The sequence below is a fragment of the Aspergillus alliaceus genome, assembly GCF_009176365.1.
Source record: "Aspergillus alliaceus strain CBS 536.65 unplaced genomic scaffold BDW43scaffold_52, whole genome shotgun sequence".
NCBI lineage: Eukaryota > Fungi > Ascomycota > Eurotiomycetes > Eurotiales > Aspergillaceae > Aspergillus > Aspergillus alliaceus.
Window position 1 is genome coordinate 21,443 of NW_022474735.1, and position 21,765 is coordinate 43,207.

The window sequence follows — 21,765 nt, forward strand, 5'->3', positions numbered from 1 at the left end:
CATATGCTTTTGGCCAGCGTTTGCTTGTAAGATTGGGAGTAACATGGACGTTGTCGGGCAACACCAGGCAAAGCTATTTGCCAGATAGATTACAGGTATGTCGTAAATCTACAGGCTGAACAGGTGGTAGGGTTTGGCACTGTCGTGCAAGGTTTTGCCATCTTTCCAAGAGGTAAAGAGACCGGGTGATGTGGACTCATAAGCTGTATTGAAGGATTGATAGTGTAGTAATATTAGACGGTAAGACAAAGCAAGTCCACAGAACAACATTCACAGCTATTGCTTTTGCACCTGCATTCCGAGTGACGCTTTACACCTACACATTTGATTCCATAGTTATACCATACAAGTTCTGTACTCTAGATATATCACTCTAGTGTGGTCAGCTAAGTGAAATGGCCACCGCGCTACCTTGGTAGGCGCGTGCCTTGGGACTATTGCTCGGACATTTTTGGATAGGAATTTAAGGTCCGTGGCTTTCTGTAAGATAAAACTCGAAGGGCTAGTTGTTATGATGATTCTACACAGCAAAGACACAACTAACAAACCTTAGAGGGAACCCTGGTACTTAAATCTCACAGTATATCAAATCAGCTCCAGCGGTGTGTGTGTGTGTGTGTGTGTGTGTGTGTAATTGGATCCGATTTAGTACATTCTTAACTTGCTATGATTGAAAAATCAAGGTCCAGATTGATTTGGTCTTCCTCCCTCTGTCACGCCTAGACCATCTTACCTGTCACGGACGAAATAAGCATCATCTGGAAATTCCTATAACGATAAACAACCGCAGAATGTACAGAACTGCTGCAGAGTTCTACAGCCCTAACCCCCGCACAGATAGTAAAACGCGGTATAGCAAAGGGTTTATTAGGAATATCCCATGGATTAAATAGCTACAGTAATTACAGCGAGGCTGGGTTACATGGATACCGCTATTGTGTATTCCACCGCACGTCTCCACTGCTCTTTCCTGTGGTCTTAGTTGACATATCACAGGGATCCATGCTTACTTTCCGATTCCACGCACTTGAAGCTGGTAATATAGAAAGGACGGTTGAAAGTATGACTACCATCCCTTAGAGTGTAATCATCACGATGATGGCCATAATTATCTGAATGGCAGACGGGGTTCCTTGCTTCGTTTTAGCTGGAGCTTTTCGAGACATTTAGAAGGGGGCACATCGTACTTATAGAAGGTACATCTGATTTCAGTACCAGATATAACTGGCTTAATATCTACACGGCGCACAGGTTGGTGCGTAAATCTGCGGAATGTTAGTATTGTCCCATATTTAGTTTTTAGTTCCACATACATCTCGTCGACAGTTACACATTCATCACCTCTAACAAGATGCCCATCCAAGCGGTAAGTCCATATTCCGACCTAATTTGATGTCTTAGTGATTGCATTCTTAGCCATTTTAGATGTAGGTGAACAGTAGATCAATCAACTTACCGATGCGATAGGTTGGTCTGCCAAGCTGGGGCTTGCCAAAAGCGCAATTGTAGAAGCGGCAATAAGAGAGGAGACGCGCATTATGGTTGTAAGATAGATAGTTGTCCTATAAATTAGTTGAAGTCTTTGTTCAGGGCAACGAAGAAGACTTTGCAGTATGGGGTGACCAATTGACTTTATAATTGACTAGACCCTCAAGTAGACTCGATGACATACTAGACTTGCCTATACCAAGAATAGCCCATATTCCTAGTGCATCAATCCTGTAAGAGATTCTGATCGAGAGAAAGTCAATGACGTCTTCATATAATCTTTCATGAAAGCATGGAGCGGAAGTACTCTTAGCTTTGACTCTTGTTGAATTTGCAATTATCCCATCATGTAAGTCTTGACTTTAGCGATACTCTGTGACCTTCTGCATTATCCCTTAGAATCACCCCACGTAATGCAATTCCTCTTTCTAGGAATATAAGCAATGCTGCTAAACATTGAAATCTCAGGCAGAGGATTTATGTCCCTTGTTTAAAACCAGGGTACAGTACCAAAACCTTAGAAGCTTCACTCAAAGTTCGATGTAACCCTATCTTTTAGCACATTGTAAGGAGTCTGAGATAATTTTAGAGGAGCATACCGTACATTATCTCATAGATATTCACTCCCTGGTGGTGATATCATGAGAAATGTACCTTATGTCACTGCGCGGGATACAACTCTGCTGTGGGTAGAAGGTCAAACCATGGTTCATCCTACCGATCCAAGGAATACATACCATTAAACTCGGATGAGGCTCACGTAATATGCAAAACATGCTGCAACATCAACAGAAGCTTGAATGTGATCATCACTATGTTTGCTCCCTTATAAAAATAGCGTCCCACCACGTACATACATTAAGAACAGACGGTCTAAAAGTGGGCTACATGCACTACCCGTATTCTGTAGAATCCGTACCTGGAAGTAGGTAGTGTGATGCTTCAATTGGTTATTCGATCCCTATCCCCGGACGTGCCTCGGCCTGTAGGGATATTAATCACTTCGACGATCAAGATTTCGTTGCGTCAATGGATAGATGCAGGTGCAAGATACTATAACGAGAGTGAAACGGCAGACTAACCATCTTAATCATCTTTCACTTATCCCGTGGGGTATATGCATGACCCATCATGACCCCTTAGTAGTGGCACATATCGTACCTTTCCATAATGTTGCATTCAGCTGAGAACCTCGCACCTACCAGCTATGGAAAAAGCAATCTAACTCACTCAATTGATAGCCACATTCATTGCCTATCATTTATGACGATTAATGACGGCTGTACTCTGCAGTCAATAACCATCTTCTCAGATTGTCCAGCTAGAACCATATACCGTCGTATAGTAGCCTGATCTATTACAGGGTTGGAAAATGACTTGAGAGTGGCCATCTACCTCAACAGCAAGCTCACTGGTACCGCATCACGCTATCAGTGATAGAATACGAAGTCCTTGTCTCAAATTATGTATTCTAAGCTGGTTTCGCGTATAGGGTTTATGCTTGTACATATCACGGGCACGCGTCGCATAGCAGGAGTCCTGTTGCGGGATACCTACTCCATGCTAATGACCCTATATTGTCACCCACTTCCGATGCTCCTGCTAAAACCGGTATGCCCAGTATTCGCGTACTCTGCGGAAGCTGTCATTGCTCTCAAGGCAGTATTAAAGAGATCTAGATCTAAAAATAGTGCTATGGGAGTGTAGATAAAAGAGTGTTAATAGTTACCTAAATAACTAACTTTAGTTAACTCTATTTAATGATGTGACGGTTAGCAGGCGGCCGAAAATGGCCGCTTCAGCGGCCGTTTTACAAGTCACTCTAGCCAACATCCGTCTTGGCGTCACGTGTATCAACTCGCACGGCCACGAGCCTAACTTCCACGCAGGGCCACATTTTTTGTTCCTGACGCTAGATCCAACCATCATGTGTAGCATCATCCTCAGCATTCCAGTAGGGGATGGTGGGTCATGTGCCACGGCCTTGAACCACAGCCGTTAAATACATACACTTTCCTCCAAAATCGAGCTGCTTGGCGTACCGGATTAGGACTAGTGCGACCCGCAAACGCCGATTTGTTCTCTCTATCCACTCAGAACACATACTCTCGCCGCTATCCAAAGCCATCTTGGCTCCTTTGATCTTAGATTGACATCTGGGGTACTTCTGTTCTGTGAGAAGGATTTCCCCTTCGGCCCGTTGACAGACTCAGGCACCAGAGCAACGCCTTTGCATGTATCTGTCCGTGCCTTCGGAGAGACCATCGCCGTTCTCCGGTATATCTAAATTTTTGGAATCCCCCCGCGTTTACTTCTGTTGTTTATCTGATGGTTCCCTCTAGTTGCACTGCAAGTCAAATAATAATACTATCGACCTCCTTTCTCTATGATTCAGTTGTACTAGCTTCAACATGCTCTGTACGCTGTGCTACATTACTAACGTTAATGCAAGAGTGATTACCGACTACTGTAAGGGGCCTCCATCTAACCCCACTAAACTTCCCCACTACTATAACGATCTGTCACGTCGAACCAAGCCGTCGATCAGCCATAACTTTCGTTTGCGACAATTCCTGTGACTGGTATCTTTTTGACGTTTCTTGTCCGCTCCCTGCAATATGGAGCGATCTTTGTCTGACTCCCCCCTCAGCGACGCGCCGAGCAATGTAACACTCTACCTCTTAGAGGTCAATGTTAAGGAAAGACTAGCTGCTTACATACCGAAAGATGCAAATGATGATACATTCTCATTCCTCCAAAACACTTTCCAATATTTGCCAACTGATGGTAAGGCTAACTTGGCCGACGATATCGAAAGCTGTTGCTCTGATGAGGAATTGCAGCAGCTTGCGAAGCACATTGACACAGCCCTTATTCGACCATTCTTGGCCGTCGGTGGGAAGAGCAAGCCCCTGACTCCTTCCCCCCGTTTTGGCACTGAAGATTCCATAGAGGATTTGCTTAGCGAAATCGACGATCCTGTTGTGCGCGAGCAAGAGCGCCTACGGACACAATGCCTGTCACGGGATGGATACCGCTGCGTCATCACTAAAGCATATGAAGAAACAGCAAACCCGCCTCCCCAAATACCATTTGTCGGAAACCTCATCGCCGCCCACATAATACCCTTCTGTCTTGGTTCATTCTCAACAAATGATGAGCTCCGGGGGCTTGGGGAGATATGGCAATGCTTCTATCGGTACTTTCCCGGTGTTCGGTCGCGGTTGAACTTTACCCAGGCCAGTATCAACGACATGCAAAACGTGATGATGTTAGAGAGGCATGCCGTGCACACCCATTTCGGTCGGTTTAAACTCGCTCTGGAGCCCACGTCTGTCGAAAGCCAGTACCGTATTTGGCATTCCTTCACCACGGGGCTACCGTTGTACGCGCACAGCTTCCCACAAGACAGGATCATCACTCTAAAAGCCCAGGACGGCAGATATCCTCTTCCGAGCCCAATCCTTATCGAGACGCACTACCTGATCGCGAGGATAATTAATGCAACCGGCCGTGGAGAGGTTGTCAATGACATACTACGGGATTACAACGAAACTCCCACCCTTGCTAGAGATGGGACAACCGATATTTCTCGACTCCTATCAGTTACCACTCTAGGGCCTTCGCTTCATAGCGGTAGGCCTCGATATCCCGATCACGGATAGTAATAGTGTGATGGACAGGAGCAGTAAGAGTGGCGGCAAGAGCAGTTCGAAGGCCGTTGAGCTGGTTTCGAGGAAAGTCAAAACAGAGACTCCGTCATCACCATCTCCAGCACCTGCGTTTGAGGCTCAGAATCCGGCTTCTTTGTTCTGTACGCGCGCGAAGCTGGGAGATAATAAGGAGAATGCCAGTTCTGGTGAAATATTGGCAAATGCTATCTGGACGCAGAGATCTTCTCTTGAAGCCAAAGCCAAAGACAAAGGCACTGAAGCATATAATGATTGTGACCAAGAGACCGATTACGCGGCTAGGAGAGAGAGCACTAAAACAGAAAGGGAAAGAGGATGAGGTATCTAGAAAATCAAGTACTAAGCGGAGAAAAGCCAGAACTGGTTGAGAACAGGTGGACGCTCACCCTATAGGAGGTAGAGGCTATGGAAATGATGATCAAATAATAGTCTGATGATGAATTCTCTGTTCGGAAACTAGGCTCTCCAGAAACCACTACTCTTTCAAAGAATGAAAATAGAGGATATAGATTAGTAAATGGTTAATGTATGGGGTCACATGACCGGGTGCTTCCTTCCTTCCCTACAGTACATATAGAGATTATCAGTAGGGATGTGACCAGCCGGAGAGGACGGAGAAGCAATTCACCAAAATAACATTCTAGCATCATAAATCAGTGATAACACTGAATGGTAATAATATTATCATCATCAAATATTATTGTTGTCTAAATATTATCGTAAGTTAAAAGTTAACTAATGAACGTAATAGGGCTAAGGTTAGTAAGCAGGGCGGAAGAATAGATACTCCGGATGGGTGGGATGTGAGTCAAAACACCCAAAACTTCTTCCCCGCGATAACCGACTTGATCTTCGCCCTCACCTGTTCTCTCCACCATACTACCTGCGAATCAACTCATCATGGCGGACGCAGTCACTGAGGGAGTTGCCAAGCTTCAGCTCGACCCGGAGACCGGGGAGATGGTCTCCAAGGGCGAGCTGAAGAAACGAATGCAAAAGCGAGCCAAGAAAGCTTCCAAGGCGGCGGCGCCTAAGGCTGAGAAGAAGCCCACTGCCGCCACTCCTAAATCCGCCGAACCCACCATCGATCCAGATGCCATGTTCAAACAGGGCTTCCTCGCCGACGTTTACAACCTGCGACCTTCGAAACCAGTGAGAACGAGGTTTCCACCCGAGCCCAACGGCTATCTTCATCTCGGCCACGCCAAGGCCATCGCTATCAATTTCGGCTTTGCGCGGTATCACGGAGGCGAGACTATTCTTCGTTTCGATGACACAAATCCCGACGCAGAGGAGGAGAAGTATTTCCAGGCCATTGAGGATATAGTGCGCTGGCTGGGTATTGTTCCCCGCCTGGGCTTCATATAGTGCGTTCCGCTAATTTGCCTCTTTCGATCAGGATTCACTCCAAACCAGATTACCTATTCGAGCGACAACTTCCAGCGTTTGTACGACCTTGCCGAGAAGATGATCCAGATGGGGAAGGCCTATGTCTGCCATTGCACTGAGGCCGATCTCAAGTTGCAACGCGGAGGTGAAGATGGTAAATCACCACGGTTTAATTGTGTCCATGCCTCCCAGGACGTGGAGACCAACTTGACCAAGTTCCGCGATATGCGCGATGGGAAATACGAGCCGCAGACGGCCTTCTTGCGTATGTCGCAAAGTCTCCTTACTAGTGGTAACCCGCAGATGTGGGACATTGCCGCCTATCGCATTCCCAAGAACCGCACCCCCCACATCCGCACTGGGTCGAAGTGGCACATTTATCCGTCCTATGACTTCGCTCAGTGAGTCCTTCCTTTCGCGTGAAGACGTTGATTCATGAGATATATAGTTGCTAACTTAAGAAAAAGCTGTCTCTGCGATAGCTTCGAAGGCATCACCCACAGTCTTTGCACGACCGAATTCGTCACTGCCCGAGAGAGCTATGAATGGCTGAACAAGACCCTTGGGGTTTATGAGCCAATGCAGCGCGAATATGGTGAGTTTGTTCTATGGTTGAACATTCCAGGATCCAGCTGACGCAACGTCAGGCCGTTTGAATATCACTGGCACTGTCATGAGTAAAAGAGCTTTGAAAGAGCTAGTTGACAAGAAGTATGTACGCGACTGGGATGATCCTCGACTTTACACTTTGATTGCGATTCGCCGGCGTGGCGTGCCGCCGGGAGCTATTCTTTCCTTTATAAACGAGTTGGGCGTAACTACCTCAAAGACCGTGATTCAGACCGCGCGGTTTGAACAGTCTGTTCGCCGTTACCTTGAAACGTCAGTCCCTCGTCTCTGTTTAGTTCTCGACCCCATTCGTGTCGTGATTCAGGACATCGGCGACCTAGAGGGACAAGAGCTCGTGTTGCCGTTTTCGCCCAAGAAGCCTGAATTTGGCTCCTATAAGCTCAATATGACGTCCACCGTCTATATCGACCGGTCTGACTTCCGCGAGGTTTCTTCCCCGGATTTCTTCCGTCTGTCACCCGGCCAAACCGTCGGTTTGCTCCAGGTGCCCCACCCGATCAAGGCTGTTTCCTTCTCCAAGGATCCGACGACCGATCAAGTCACAGAGATTCAAGCCGTCTTAGTACGAGACGGCCCCAAGCCGAAGGCATTCATCCACTGGGTTCCTGAAGGCTCACGCAAGGTCACGGTTCGGGTTCACAATGCACTTTTCAAATCAGAAAACCCCTCCGCTGCGGAAGGCGGATTCCTCGCCGACCTTAACCCCAACAGTGAGACAATTTACCCAAATGCCATGGTCAACGCCGGATTTGATGAGGTTCGCCGTCGTGCTCCTTGGCCTCAGGCTGAGGGCGAGAAGACTCATTCTGGACCTGAAAGCGTCCGGTTCCAGGCTATGCGGGTGGCATACTTTGTAAGCACATCAGCTCCTCTTAAGAAGGTGGTTGCTAATTATGATTCACTATATAGGCGATGGACTCGGATAGCACTGAAGACTCAATTGTGCTCAATCGCATCGTGGCTCTCAAGGAAGATGCTAAGAAGGAAACTGAGAGCTAATCAGAAAAGTTTAGAACTTGTTTACTAAATAGGAGACTTGGCACTGTGGAAACAGTGTAGACTTGGGATGATAAATCAAGGCAAGAGGTCTTGATATCCACCACTTTGTGCTTCAGTCAACGCATTCCTCCCCAACACATATCCGTGCAGATAGATGTTGAAATCATCGACTGAGCCTGTAGCCAGAGTGCCGAGACAGATGGCATGGGAGGGCTGGATATAATCGAGTCGGGTCGATAGATGGCAGAGTCGAGTATAATGCATTAAAGTGACCACGAAATGAAGAACTATCCGCAATAGAGGATCGTGATATTTTTGTTTGTTATTGCAATCAATGAGAAATATGAATGAATTTATACAGTCGTGCCATCTGGCAAGCCCATCCTTGGAGGCCTCTGCATCCCCAATTTCGACAGAAGCGCACTTCGCAGGTCTACTACTTTTAAGTCACACACCCTATCTTTCTCCACGTCAAACTTGGCTTCCGCCGCATCATAAACGGGGATCATCCCCGGCGGAGTTGCCGGGCATAGATCATCCATCAGCGCAAGCGGTAATTTAACCGTCAGCCTCCATAAACGATCAATCTCGACCCGTACAAACGTAGGATACAATAGGCATTAGTCGAACTAGAAGTATTAATCATGACAATAAACCCCATTCTCGGTGCCCCAGCTTGGTACACATCCTCTAGCTCCGGTGCCTCGATGATACAGTAAACCCTTCTCATAGAGAATAAGGCAATTGGTATACCGCGGTTTGATCTCCCACTCTTCCAACCCTAGGCTTCTTAAAACCTTCAAAAACTCTCTCCGGATGTCATTCACCGAGGCCCCGTCATATCGCTCCTTATCCTCACAAAACCAGATTCTTGTGCGTTTCATGAAGCAGTCTCTCGGGAATCCCAGGCTCCTTTTGTTTCACACCTCGATCAATCGGTCCAGTTTCGCTAGCGCAGTCAGAAGAAGCTCGTCGGATTCCGAGGTATACACTGTCCGATAGATCACATACCCCCACAGCCAGGAATAGGGGGGGTTTCTAAACTAGATAGCTTCTCGATCCTGTTAATTGTACCAAAGCTGATTACCTCCATCTTTGAAAGCGTTCTTTTGGTGTCTTGGAACTCTGGGTGGGAGAATTGTTCCGCCCTGGTTGGATGGTTGAAGGGTTTGCTTAATGCTGCGGATAATCAGTCTGCGGACATTTTTGGGTTTGTTTTACCTGTGCTTTTCCTGGAATTTTCCTTGATCCCAAGGTTTCATGCGATTAGGGAGTGTCATCTCTGGTAGAAAGAAATGAAGAACGGGTGGAAGAGGGGCGACTTATTTATCTTTGTTTATTAAATCTTCACACTGGTCGATCAATCGTGGTGTACGCTACTTTCATAATTGACAATTATATAGACTAGCTCAACTCAATCCCGTTTAAAGTTAGAGAAAATGACATATATAATGGCACGCATTTAGTCAAATTCATCACTATTGTTCATCATATATTTCTCGTCATGTGATGCATACCTATCTAGAACATTAGTGCACTTGAATTCTAGACTTATATATCTTTCTGACTTCGCATAACTGAATGAATTCATTAACATACTATGGTATAGAATATATACGGTATCTCGTTTTAACCAAAGGTCCGATGCTACTGTTCATCACCAGCTGAGGGACAATCTTTCCAAGTCCTGTCAGTCCCAGCCATCCGAAGATGTTACGTATCACAGTGAAACTGTCATTTGCATAGGTGCCAGAGGATAAACGTATAGTTGAGACGGATGTTCCCCTCCGTTCAAATCATGGGTCAGATTTCCACACCCGAATATCAGCCGAAGTCCTCTAGGGCGACTTGACAACATTAGATAGGCAAAGGAATGGTGATAAGTATACAGTCTGGCTCTAAACTTTCCTATCATTGCATTGCGCCTATCCTTGGAAGCTAATCCTCCGGGCTTCAACTCTCAGAAACCAGCTTTCTCAATGATATGAATCTATAGGAGACACGTGATCGCCTAGCGGCTTGGCCGGATCACCCACTCCTTCAGCCCCTGAAGGCTTTACCCATTAGTAGAGAGAAGAAGAAGCAGTCAAGATAGTTGATATAGTCGTCCATAGAATTGAGATCTATCGGAATGGCATCCGGTCCTCAGTAGGCTACGTACGTGTAGCTGATACAGCATCTTTCTGCCCATCTTTCCCCTGAGATCACAACACTCAAGTACGTCAACGAACACAAGGGGTCGATCATTATTCATTTTCTGATTTAGGCCCTAAATCCGATTGCAACAAAACACCAAGAGATCCCAGCGACCCGCATGTCATCAAGACAGGTCCCCAGATAGCCGGGACAAAGCGCCCCAGAAGCAGAGTCCGTCGAACGGAAACATAGCGACAGATTCCATATCCGAAAGACCAAACGCTGATCGTCCAACAGAATTGACTAGCTAGGATGTCGTTCCGGCCCGGGCTTTTGAATTCCCGTTCGGTATCTTGTCGTTGAGTCGGCTTGGTCAGTTTGGCGGTCTCATTCGAGGATTCTATCCGCTGATTGTTCCATTGTGTGTTGAATACGTGGTCGATCATGCTCAAGCGTCCGAGGGCGAGCCCCATGGCGGCGAAGGCTAGTCCCATGCGAGTCCATGATAGAAATGTTCGCTCGTTTGCGAGGTGATCGCGCAGCTGAGATCCAGTGTTGGTGACTGCCTTGGGGAAGAGGAGAGAGTGGATTCGAGAGAACATTGGTGTTTAAATATATTTTAATTCCTCCACTTGATTTATGATGATGTATAGGGAGATCGGGTATTGATGTGTAGGGTATATAAATCGACCGGGTTCCTGCAATATGAAAATGACCCGATGCTTCTTTTAGCACAAATGACTAATGGAAATGTTTTTAGTAAATATTCCTGGTATTCAACAACAGGCCTACGGTATATGAATTGCTGCAAGTGGCGGGGAGCGAATGTTAATATCAAGCCGCGGCAGGGGATTTTCAATCGGCGACCTAACTTACGTTCCGGCCGAGATGTAGCGACAGCCCTAGGAAGTGCAAATCTTCGGGGGCGTTTGATGATGCTTTCGTCCGATAAAAAGTGCCTTAGAATTACGAGAATTATCAAGATATTTTGTGTATATCTTCTCGAGAAGCCGCCGTATTCAAACATTCCATTAGACCTCAACGTTCTCTATATGTGTTTGTGGGAAGATACGGAAGTTGACCTAATAGTTCACGAACCATTCTATAACCATGGCCCGCACGATATACAACCCATTTCGATCTTTACTTGTTTCCCCCTCCGAGCTTCATCTCGCGCTTTCCAGAACTTCCATTTCACCTCGTCGCATTGTCCCGGTGGCAGCAGGACGCCAGTCCGCCTTGCAATCTTATAAAGCCAAGCATATCCCAGGCTCCATGTATAATCCTCCACGCAATACATAATGACCCGAGAACTCTTCGACTAACACACCTGACTCAGATTCTTCAACATGGACCAAATCCGAGATACTACTTCCTCATACCCACAAATGCTACCTCAACCATCGCACTTCGCCACCTCCGTGACTCGACTCGGCCTCCGCTCAGACGACATCCTCGTCGTCTATGACACGCCGGAAGCAGGAATGTACTTCTCCCCCCGTGTCGCATGGGTATGCCGCCATTTCGGACACACTGACGTCCACGTCCTAAACAACTTCCCCCACTACGTGAAAAATGGATATCCAGTATCCGAGGGCCAACCAACCCTACCTCCAGCAGAAGAAAGTTACCCAGAGCGCGAACCTCCAGTCCCAGACGACGTGATCACCTTCGAGGAGCTACACGTTTTACTCTCGACCGATAAAAACCAACGGCAATATCAAATCCTCGACGCTAGACCAGCAGGTCAGTTCTCCGGGGAGGGCACAGGGCCGCATATCTCGGGACATATGCCATTTGCGCTGAATGTACCATTTTCTTCCGTGCTGGGTTTGGATAAGACTATGCTTCCTGCTGGGCGGTTAAGAGAGGTGTTTCGGGGGTTTGGGGTTCAGGAAGATAAACCTGTTGTTTTGTCGTGTAATTCGGGGGTGACTGCTACTGTGTTGGAGCTTGCGTTGCGGGTGGGTGGTTATGATATGAAGAAGAGGGTTTATGATGGGAGTTGGTCAGAGTGGAGGGAGAGGGCTAGGGATAGGCTTGTTGTTGCGAGTTGATGGTTGGAATTTAGTATTATTGTACATTATTAAATATATATTAATGAATAATGCATGAGACTTAGTAGCCAATGCAATGCACAACGTTGTAGTATTGTCACATAGTTGGTGATGCCGTAGCTTGCAGATGGTTTTCAATCGGCGATTGACGATAGCATCCATTTTACTCGGCCGAATCCCGCCGCGGTCACCCTGAAATTGGAAGACTGGTCCTGAGTGCCCAACGACAGTTATAACTATCCTTTGCGGCCTTGGAGGTAATGTGATGGTGTAGGATTGTCGATGTATTTCAGGTGTCCCTCCAATGTCTTCTCTCAATTAGCAGAATTGGGCTATCTTTTCCGAGGGCACTGGTTCAGTAATCCTAGCTCTGATTGATCAGGAACGGAGGGTTTGGTTATGGTGGAGATTATGTGATTTTCGGGTCACTGTCCATGAAAGTCACAGATGATTAATGATCGATCAATTTGTTGCCAAAAAAGAATCTGGATGGGGCCTCGAGACTGTTTGGAGCCATCGAGAAATAATGCGAACCGCTCCACGGATCGACAGGGACAGCATGCATTTTAGTGGATGAAAGCTTCAGAACGGCCTATACAATAGGCGCTAGTATGTCACATGGAATTGAAAATCTGATCCATCTCCTTCATTAGTGAATATACCCGCTATGGGCCGAGGACGGCGAGTGGGGAATCCAGTTAATGGTTCGGGCCGAACGGCGGCGCGTTGTTCCAACTGGGTTGATGACGTCTTGGCTGAGGTGAAAACACTGAGAAGCAATGCTCAAGTTCGTGTGGACACATGGAAGGCTTGGAGGAAATTTGCTTTTTGGTAGATTGGGCTAGGAGTATATAGCGATATGACTCTGATCCTGCGACATCAGTGGGGATGAATGAGGGTGGGCGTGTGACATAATCACTGTCACATAGGGTTTCAGTCAAGAAAGAATGGACTGCATATTGGGAATAGTAAGGCTCAAGAACCTGGACCAGGTAATCGGTCGTATCATTTGCCACTTCCAAACATAGAGAGCATCGGATACCAGCCACTAATCTCGCAGTCCACAATCTCACTGACATACCCATCGTGGACTATAATATTCTGAAGGCATAGGTCTACATGGGTGAACGCGATTTTGTGGCTCTTTGGTGAAGCATACCGGCCAAGATGGCCTTAATGTGTCGTTTTGGTGCCTTTGTTTGATATGCCTCGATAGTTATATTATTAAAGGCTACCTCGGACACAAACGATCTTTGTATATCTTAGTATTAATAAACGTTCCGGTGTAGACACTACAACCTTTGATGTGATAGATCTCCATTCGATCAATGATAGGGCCAAGTCCGGCCGCGCTGATATAATTTCCGTCTCATTTGGTAGAGATACCCTCTCGGTTAAATAGTGATACGACTTTTTGTGATATTATCATGAGCTCCCCAAACTTTATCTAGGCTCTGACCCTTGACATAGCTCATAAATATATAAGGATCAAACAGACTACCGTGTTCTTCAACGTCTGGACGTCTTGGACCATAAAAGTAGCAGGCAAAATCTTTTGGTCCGGTATAGCCTCTGTGATTTCGACAAATATCGTATTCTTCGCTTCGCTGAGTGTAACATGGGATCCGAATTTCACAACAATATCTGGAGATAGCTTCGCTATCTTCACGCCACCCCGGTTAAAGTTTGTATTACTGGATGTAATCTTTTCATTGACTCTGTCTGGATCAGGTACCGTATACCCTGGAACTGAGCAGAGGACATTTACTTTGGCACAAACTGAGCGGTCTGCTTCTCTTCTGTGCCAAGCATTTGATGAGATAGATTTGGGCAACAGGTCTTAGAAAAGCGTAGACTGCAAACACGCGAAAGCGCAGAGAGTCTAGAGAGCAATATTAGGCAATATAATGACATGAGTGTGATGTCCAGGTGGGCTTCTAGAACGACGCGGCCTACCAGGAAGGGTCTTGGCCGGAAGCAATAAAGCTAGCCCAACCGGCAATTCGAAGCGTGAAAGTTGTTGTTGCTTTACGAACTGGTGATATGATATGATACTGTATAGACTATAGGCTAGAAGTTTTGAGATCTTTGAAATTCCACAATTAAAAATATCCTCCCTACTTAAAGCAACTCCACGACAAGGATCAAACTGAGAGATAATGCACAGGCAATTAATCCCATTGGTGGGGCCTTTGTTTCAATCAAATTTATGCATGCATCCAGTGTGCGGGCACCTTCTATTGTCTAGGGTTATATGGTGACCAAGAGAAGTATTCCCAAACATAAATGCTCCCCATGTCCTCTCCCACATGATTTATCATATTTTCACCCTCTCCAAGTTCAATACTTCATTTATATTTGATGCCATAGGTGGTAATGAATATGAGAAGTCAAGGCAGAACGCCCGGCCGCGAAGAGAAAGGTCCAGGCGCCAATTTCCGCGTCCTTCAGCCCGATGGTTACGGTGTGCTGATTATCCACAGGGACTGTTCCAAGCTGTACGACGACGAGTACGGCGGTCTTCTCGGAGAAATTGTAAAGTTGAATGACTTACCCATGTTGCAGCAATGCCTGGAGAAACACCCGAGAGCCGGTTTTTGCCCTTCGGATATACGCGAACTGGACCCATTCTACGTCGCCGCTCAGTATGGAAGCATCGAATCACTTCGCGTGCTTCTGGTCCGATATTTCGCCAATATCTACTCCCCCGAGTCAGGGATGATGCATTCGAAGAACGCGGATATGCGCTGCTGGCTATAGCCTGTCGGTACGCGCAGCCTGAGACGGTGCATTTCCTACTGGATAGCCAGCCGTCGTTCCCGACCATTGAGGTCGGGCATGGTAGGTGCTCGCTCCTTTACACCTCCTGGCAAAGAATCTGCCGGAGTCAAAGGCGGGAAGGCATCTCATCGGCCGAGGAGCCGATATCAACGCCAAAAGCCCAGATGGGAACACACCCCTCCATTGTGCAACAATGGACGGACGTGTTTACCCTCACCCAAGTCCAACGGAAACGTCTAAGATGGCGACATTAGATGATGAAATGAAGGTGCAAGATGAGATGATTGCAGCCCTGGTGGACGATGGAAGGCCAGCCTAATATTAGGACGAACCAAATACGGCGGGCAAGACACCATGACAACTGCCCGAGGAGGCAAGGGCTAAGTGGCATGAGCTTGATGGGGGGAGTATTACACACGGACCAATTCGATTAGGGTCCAGCCCGCCCTTTAAGCCAAGATTGATGTTGGGCGACCGGGTCCAGTATACTGCCAATGCGCAGGATCTACGAAGTCGCGCGCCGATCCTAATGTCATTATATGCTCACCATCCATATAACCTACAATCTTGTTCCAAAGAGACTGCATTTAGAATGTGGAAAGTAACCAAGAGAATGTGTGGTCTAAACAACACCTATGAGTGTTCTTTAGCTGTAAGGGTTGGCCCTTAACGGGACATGGTCGGGATCCGCGGACTGCGATGACGACGCAGTGGGCCTCCAAATCTCCAAACAACGCGGGAAAGGGATCCGAACACCGTGTCGTTCTTCTTCACCATACTTAAATAATCCTTTCGTTTGCACCTTCAACACCGGATAAGAACCATCGGTGGTGATACGCGACCACAATGGCCGCCGAAATTACCAATGTCAGCGACATTGACTTCATCCAAACCCCCGCAGCCAAACCCTCGATGTTTAAGACCGAGGACTGCGGAGTGCCGTTGACAAATGTGAGTCCCAAATGCTCCTTTGAAAGTCCAAATACTTACCAATTAACCCCAAGTCCGCAGCCATTCATAATGGCCCTCTCCCAGCGGATGGGCCTGGTAATGAGAGCTTCTCCAACACTCTCTTAGTCGGGGCGCTCGTCGCCGTCCCCGGTTTCCTGACTTATGTACTCGGCGGTGGAGTAAAAACGGCCATTGGCCTTGCGCTGATCATGGCTTTGCCAATTCTCGTGGTCTTCTGGACTTGGGCCTCGTCCTGCAGCCCGCGCACCAACGAAAAGGTCAAAATGCCAGGTCGGCCAATTGAAGAATACGTGACTTTCAAGAACGAGGAGGATCGGATGAAATGGCATGGTCGGAACCGCGTTCCCCTGCAAACATTCTGCGAAATGTACCTCGACGGCCAGGTCGATTTCAACGGAGATTGTCTCGACATCATGGAATACCGCCACGATTGGGCCAGTTTCCGCTTCACCTGGCAGCTCTTCAAGTTCATTGTCTTTACGTTCTTTCGGGACATCTTGCTCCACACCAAATCCCAAGACGAAGACCAGATCCGTCCCAACTACGACCGCGGAAACGATCACTATGCCTGGTTCCTTGGTCCCCGCATGGTCTACACATCCGGGATCATCTCGGACACCGAGAAAGAAGAGACCCTAGAAGAAATGCAGGACAATAAGATGGCGGTCGTTTGCGAGAAGCTCAACCTCAAGGAAGGCGAGACCCTCCTCGACATTGGCTGCGGCTGGGGCACGCTGGCGAAATTTGCGAGTCTGAACTACGGAGCCAAGGTCACCGGCCTCACTATCGCGCGACACCAAACGGCATGGGGCAATGACGCTCTCCGCCAGGCTGGTGTCCCGGAGTCGCAGAGTCGCATTCTGTGTATGGATTACCGGGACATCCCCCGGACGCGGTACGATAAGATCACGCAGCTGGAGATGGGCGAGCATGTTGGCATTCGCAAACTCACGACCTTCTTCCGCCAGTGCTACGACATGCTTAACGATGATGGTTCTATGTATGTGCAGCTGTCTGGACTCCGACAGGCGTGGCAGTATGAGGACTTCGTCTGGGGTCTCTATCTGAACAAGTACATTTTCCGGGGCGCGGATGCATCTACCCCTCTGTGGTACTATGTGAAATGCTTGGAACAAGCCGGATTTGAGATCAAGAGGTGCGTATCGTATCCGACCAGCCGTGGCTAACGCAAAGTCTGACGCTAAAATACCCCAGTGTTGATACCGTTGGCGTCCACTATTCCGGAACACTCTGGAGATGGTATCGGAATTGGCTCGGCAATGCTGACGCAGTTAAGGCCAAGTATGGTCAGCGGTGGTATAGAGTAAGTTTCTACCACCTCTACAAGTCTAATATGATCTAACGTTGGATAGATTTGGGAGCTATTCCTGGCTTGGTCCGTCATTGCTTCTCGCCAAGGTAGCGCCACTTGTTTCCAGATCCTTGTCGTCAAGAATCTGAACTCGACCCATCGCATCAACGGTGTTCCATCTCAGTATGGTCTCTCCGGTGCTCTCAGTGAGAGCAGAAAGGCTGGCAAGTCAAGGATGCCATAGGGTCGATATTAGCCTATTCCTGAGAGCAAAAATAGAAAGGGCTCGCCATTCTCCCAAGAGAAGTTGATTTAGTGCTTAGGACGTGGCCTTCTTACGATATTGGGGTATGCACATATGCTCAGTAGGATACCTACCATATGAACGGGGTCCTAGGAGTTAAGTTTTCATTAGCTTGATGAGTAACGTCACAAAAGTTTACATGGGTAGGAGTATGTATACAAGTTCACTCAATTCAATATATCTCCAGAGCTTCCACGGAGCTATGCTAGGTGACCATCAAAGTCCCAAACATGTCCTCGCTACGTCATATGGACTCTCCTCCAAAATTCCCAATAGCTCTGCATCAGATTCCTCTCTTGAGAGTGCGACAACACATCGAGCCTGACCAGGCTCAAAGAGTTGAGCTACCGCTAAGTCCAAAACCCAACCGCTAATCCCATCCCGGAACTTCGATTGCCCACTTTTAATCAGATCCTGCGTAGACCTCCGCTGGACATCCCATTGCCTCCCCGTTGCGGTCTGGAAGGCCTCCAATAACTCGTTCTGACTAGTCATAATTGACCGAACCTTGACAAATCGATTGGCAGTTTCCCGAGGATGCTGCAATACACCTACAATCGCTTGTCCGATGCCTTCCAAAGTGGTTCCGGTAAACCCTTCCGTACCCGAGTCGTAGATGATGGCCGATTGGTTGATGAGATCAAAGCCCATCATGGGGAATCGTTTCAAAGCCTAGAAGAAATGGATCAATGAGCACCTACAGATACACATCGAAGACCGCTGAATGATGGAATAACATAACTCACCCAATCAATCGGGTTTCCCGTGGTAATTCCCGTCCATGTAAATTCCTTATTATTCTCCGCTTTGGCTTTTGCATAGTCCCAACCCGCGCGGCGACGAGCATGAATCGCTCGGAACTCCGGCATCCCGCGGAAGTCAGGACCCCAGCCAAAATCATTGACAATAAACCGCTTTACACCCGCCGCTTCTGCGGCCTCGACCATGGTAATCTGAGCGCCAACGCCTGCAGGGCCCACAACGCAGACAGCAGCATCTTGTCCTGCTAGGGCGGAGGCAAGGTTTTCAAGTGTATATGTTGTTCTGATGACAGGGATCCCAGGAGGAAATGTCGATGGTGAGCCCTCTCTTGTGAGTATTGTTATGGTAAAGCCGGCTTTCTGAAGTGCAGCGGTGATAGGGGTACCGAAGTTGCCGGAGGCCGGTGGGGAAGTTAGTGGTTTTTGTTTGGTTATTGTGGATGTTGGATGTTGGATGATTAACTTACGCCGAAGATGGCGACGTTTTGAATTTCAGTCATCTTTTGAGGTAGCTATTGTATCTTTTTTTTTTTTTTTTCTTTTTTGTTAGGAGCGATTGGTTAGTGGGAGCTCGGGAATATAATAATGGATAGGAGTAGACTGAGTAAAATAAAAGAAATAGTTTACAAGCAATGATAATAGTAACGATCAAGAATAGAACATTATACTGCGTAGTTTGAAGTATCGTTGCTCACATCATTATTTATCACCCTCTCTGGCGGAATTCCGCCAGGTGGATCTTCTAATGTAATACCATTGGTGCAAGCTTCTACTAGACTTTGAAAAGTGCAGCCTCTGATTGGATGCTATAATAAAGCCATCGATGGCGGAAGCCACCATTCCTAAGAAGGAAACCTTTTTCTTTCTTATCGATAAGAAATCGGAAGAATACATAATGATCATGAATGACAGCTCAGGTCTAGTTTCTTCTTCACAACTATACACATGTGGAGCTACATCAAGGAAACAAAATCATACAAGCCGGGCAACACATGGGGAAGAATAGCTACACGGGATCGGATCAGGCCTAGTCCCGTGATCTACAAGCCAAGAAGGATCTCCAAGAACAGGTTCAATCTCATAGTTATCTTGGGTTGCACCAGATCATCTCGAAATGCTTTGTGGGATTGCCAGAGGCAACCGATCAATTGATGGCACCTTCGAGTCGTGCGTGCTTTACAACAATGTGCGACTACGTGCCCCAATATCGCCTCCCAGAGCAAGGGCGCCTGAAACGGTACTATCTCGTAGGCTGTGCCTTTGATCATAAGCAGCGCATAGGTCCTAAATACCAGGCTGCAAAGCGAATAAACCCTGTCTATTCCGCACAGAAATGGGTCTGGAATGAGCCGCAGCTGCTGCGTTGCAGATACGTCAAATTTAATTTTAACGCCCAGAAGTTATTGACGTTGCCGCAGACGGTGAAGTCTGAGTAAATATTTCAAGAGCTACCAGAAGGGGATTCCAAAAGGGCCATTCTTGCAACGATGCGGGGTGGAAAATAACTCACTGTCAGAATCCTCGCACTGGCTATCGTCCCATCAACGGGTCAGTCAGGCTGTGCGTCGACAGTTTGCGATCCATCCATAACGAGACCGTCAACGTTTACTCCCACCTGGTGCCAGCCACAATCGCCCTCTCCAACAATGGCTTCCTCCACCAGTACTTCCGTGGCCGCTACCCCACTGCGTCCCTGGTGGGCCAGCTGGCATTATACGTCTACTTGACTACCTCGGTCCTTTGCCTCGGGACCTTATCCATCTATCACACCCTTCTCTGCCATTCGGAAGCTTATTCGGATCTTTGGGGCTGCCTGGATTACGTGGCTATCATTCTCCAGACCATTGGGTCGTTCGTTTCGGGAATCTACGTCACATTCTACTGCTATTCCGGCCTGCAGAAACTCTACTAGGCCATAGTAGGTTCTCTTCCTTCCCTTTCTTCCTATGAACATTTGATTAACAGAGATGGTGTCCCTATTGTAGAATTGGCGTCTTGGGGCCCCTGTCCTCAGTTATCCTCGTTAGCCCTCGGTTCCAGAGCAGTCGCTGGAGGATGCTTCGGCTCTCCATGTTTGTTGCGACGGACCTCTCAGGATTGTTACCCATCATCCATGCCGCCTCAATTTATCCATATGCCCGGTTGAACCAGCAGGCGGGCTTGGGCCACTACCTGGTCGAGGGCCTGACACTCATTATCGGGGTGGTCTTTTATGCGGTGAGTGAGCGATTACATGCATTGGCACAGCCGAGGACGGAAGATGATGTCGAACCCAGCTAATCGCAGCTAATGTAGACACATTTCCCCGAGTCCTGAATGCCTGAGAAGTTCGATATCTGGGGAGCATCACACCAGATCTTTCACCTTTTCGTTTTGCTCAGCGCTGCGATCCATGTCTGGGGAATTCTCAGAGTGTTTGATTTGATCTACAAGAACCCGCGGTGCTAAGTTTAGAAGTCCGAACACGATTATACTAAGCTTACTAGATAGCAATACTTGGAAATAGGCTTCTCGTACGGGCGTTCGGTCACGCCCTGTTTCAGCTGCTTCCGATTCCGTGTACATATAGAATTATTAGCAGGGATGGTGAGGCCGCTAACACTTGAAATCAGTAGTTACCGACCATTACTTGTCAATATTTAGACTTCTAGGTTTTCGCATTGTATTCAGCACAAGGATTGCTGATCTCGACGGCAGATAACGGGTCCAGGAGCTCTTGTTACCGTGTGGCAATGATGATTAAAGCTGTCCACGAAGAAGCACTTGCAAATTATTATGGCACTGGAGGTCCTTTAATCCTGTAGTTAGCTGCATGTCTCCTCTCTGACTGTGTACCTGTAGGTAGTTTGCGAGCAAAGAAGCACAATACCATTTCACTACCCGGAGATAGTGAAAAGTTGGAGGCATCCGCTACACTTTATAAGAAAAGGCACAATGATTTCGAATGTTTGAGAGAAGGAAAACTCAAACGAACATTGTAAAACACTGCAGCACACACTGCTTCTTTCTCCGCTTGATGCCAAGGCTGGGTCTCCCTTCTTCCTCTCGCTTCTTCTTTGATCGCTGAAAAAATGCCTCCGGCGTAGCACCAAACGTGCCACCGCCCTGCTTTACAATGTCAGATCCTTACTACCTAGATTATTCTACCGACAGGTACGGCTTAGCATTTCACAACCATGGAGAGTATGTCAAAAGGGAAACGATTGATCAGGTGGTGAGTTGTGAGGGATGCAAAGATGAGGAC

General features: G+C 47.5%; 9 protein-coding genes across 9 annotated transcripts; 5 read left to right on the forward strand and 4 right to left on the reverse strand.

Annotated features, from left to right (window-relative positions):
- Positions 1–1,108: 1,108 nt before the first annotated feature.
- Positions 1,109–1,537, reverse strand: BDW43DRAFT_314850 (uncharacterized protein; the record flags this gene model as incomplete). The annotated part of the gene is made up of 3 exons (XM_032047923.1): positions 1,109–1,265; positions 1,314–1,384; positions 1,457–1,537. The coding sequence occupies 3 exons, from the start codon at positions 1,535–1,537 to the stop codon at positions 1,109–1,111; spliced, it is 309 nt and encodes a 102-aa protein (XP_031896295.1).
- A 2,030-nt stretch (positions 1,538–3,567) lies between these two features.
- On the forward strand, positions 3,568–5,620 carry BDW43DRAFT_288054 (HNH endonuclease signature motif containing protein). Its single transcript, XM_032043233.1, has 2 exons — positions 3,568–3,882; positions 3,941–5,620. The coding sequence occupies exon 2, from the start codon at positions 4,107–4,109 to the stop codon at positions 5,151–5,153; it is 1,047 nt and encodes a 348-aa protein (XP_031896296.1). The 5' UTR covers positions 3,568–3,882; positions 3,941–4,106; the 3' UTR covers positions 5,154–5,620.
- Positions 5,621–5,816: 196 nt separating this feature from the next.
- On the forward strand, positions 5,817–8,365 carry BDW43DRAFT_187701 (glutamine--tRNA ligase). Its single transcript, XM_032038971.1, has 5 exons — positions 5,817–6,519; positions 6,580–6,970; positions 7,037–7,164; positions 7,217–8,052; positions 8,109–8,365. Exons 1-5 carry the CDS (start codon positions 6,081–6,083, stop codon positions 8,196–8,198), a joined length of 1,884 nt encoding a protein of 627 aa, XP_031896297.1. The 5' UTR covers positions 5,817–6,080; the 3' UTR covers positions 8,199–8,365.
- Positions 8,366–10,279: 1,914 nt separating this feature from the next.
- On the reverse strand, positions 10,280–11,190 carry BDW43DRAFT_187807 (uncharacterized protein). The gene has a single exon (XM_032038972.1). The coding sequence runs from the start codon at positions 10,934–10,936 to the stop codon at positions 10,445–10,447; it is 492 nt and encodes a 163-aa protein (XP_031896298.1). The 5' UTR covers positions 10,937–11,190; the 3' UTR covers positions 10,280–10,444.
- On the forward strand, positions 11,191–12,740 carry BDW43DRAFT_187652 (sulfurtransferase). The gene is made up of 2 exons (XM_032038970.1): positions 11,191–11,611; positions 11,674–12,740. The coding sequence occupies exons 1-2, from the start codon at positions 11,445–11,447 to the stop codon at positions 12,389–12,391; spliced, it is 885 nt and encodes a 294-aa protein (XP_031896299.1). The 5' UTR covers positions 11,191–11,444; the 3' UTR covers positions 12,392–12,740.
- A 217-nt stretch (positions 12,741–12,957) lies between these two features.
- Positions 12,958–15,231, reverse strand: BDW43DRAFT_303054 (uncharacterized protein; the record flags this gene model as incomplete). The annotated part of the gene is made up of 8 exons (XM_032045361.1): positions 12,958–12,983; positions 13,317–13,406; positions 13,441–13,506; positions 13,551–13,652; positions 13,691–13,759; positions 13,851–13,998; positions 14,028–14,158; positions 15,216–15,231. 8 exons carry the CDS (start codon positions 15,229–15,231, stop codon positions 12,958–12,960), a joined length of 648 nt encoding a protein of 215 aa, XP_031896300.1.
- Positions 15,232–15,940: 709 nt separating this feature from the next.
- On the forward strand, positions 15,941–17,925 carry BDW43DRAFT_288065 (S-adenosyl-L-methionine-dependent methyltransferase). The gene is made up of 4 exons (XM_032043234.1): positions 15,941–16,123; positions 16,177–17,300; positions 17,360–17,468; positions 17,518–17,925. The coding sequence occupies exons 1-4, from the start codon at positions 16,019–16,021 to the stop codon at positions 17,698–17,700; spliced, it is 1,521 nt and encodes a 506-aa protein (XP_031896301.1). The 5' UTR covers positions 15,941–16,018; the 3' UTR covers positions 17,701–17,925.
- Position 17,926: 1 nt separating this feature from the next.
- On the reverse strand, positions 17,927–19,066 carry BDW43DRAFT_288066 (aromatic alcohol reductase). The gene is made up of 3 exons (XM_032043235.1): positions 18,989–19,066; positions 18,507–18,923; positions 17,927–18,432 (listed from the first exon to the last, which is right to left on the reverse strand). The coding sequence occupies exons 1-3, from the start codon at positions 19,019–19,021 to the stop codon at positions 17,977–17,979; spliced, it is 906 nt and encodes a 301-aa protein (XP_031896302.1). The 5' UTR covers positions 19,022–19,066; the 3' UTR covers positions 17,927–17,976.
- Positions 19,067–19,635: 569 nt separating this feature from the next.
- Positions 19,636–20,969, forward strand: BDW43DRAFT_303057 (uncharacterized protein; the record flags this gene model as incomplete). Its single annotated transcript, XM_032045362.1, has 5 exons — positions 19,636–19,758; positions 20,038–20,391; positions 20,434–20,443; positions 20,536–20,738; positions 20,850–20,969. 5 exons carry the CDS (start codon positions 19,636–19,638, stop codon positions 20,967–20,969), a joined length of 810 nt encoding a protein of 269 aa, XP_031896303.1.
- Between the last annotated feature and the right edge of the window lie 796 nt (positions 20,970–21,765).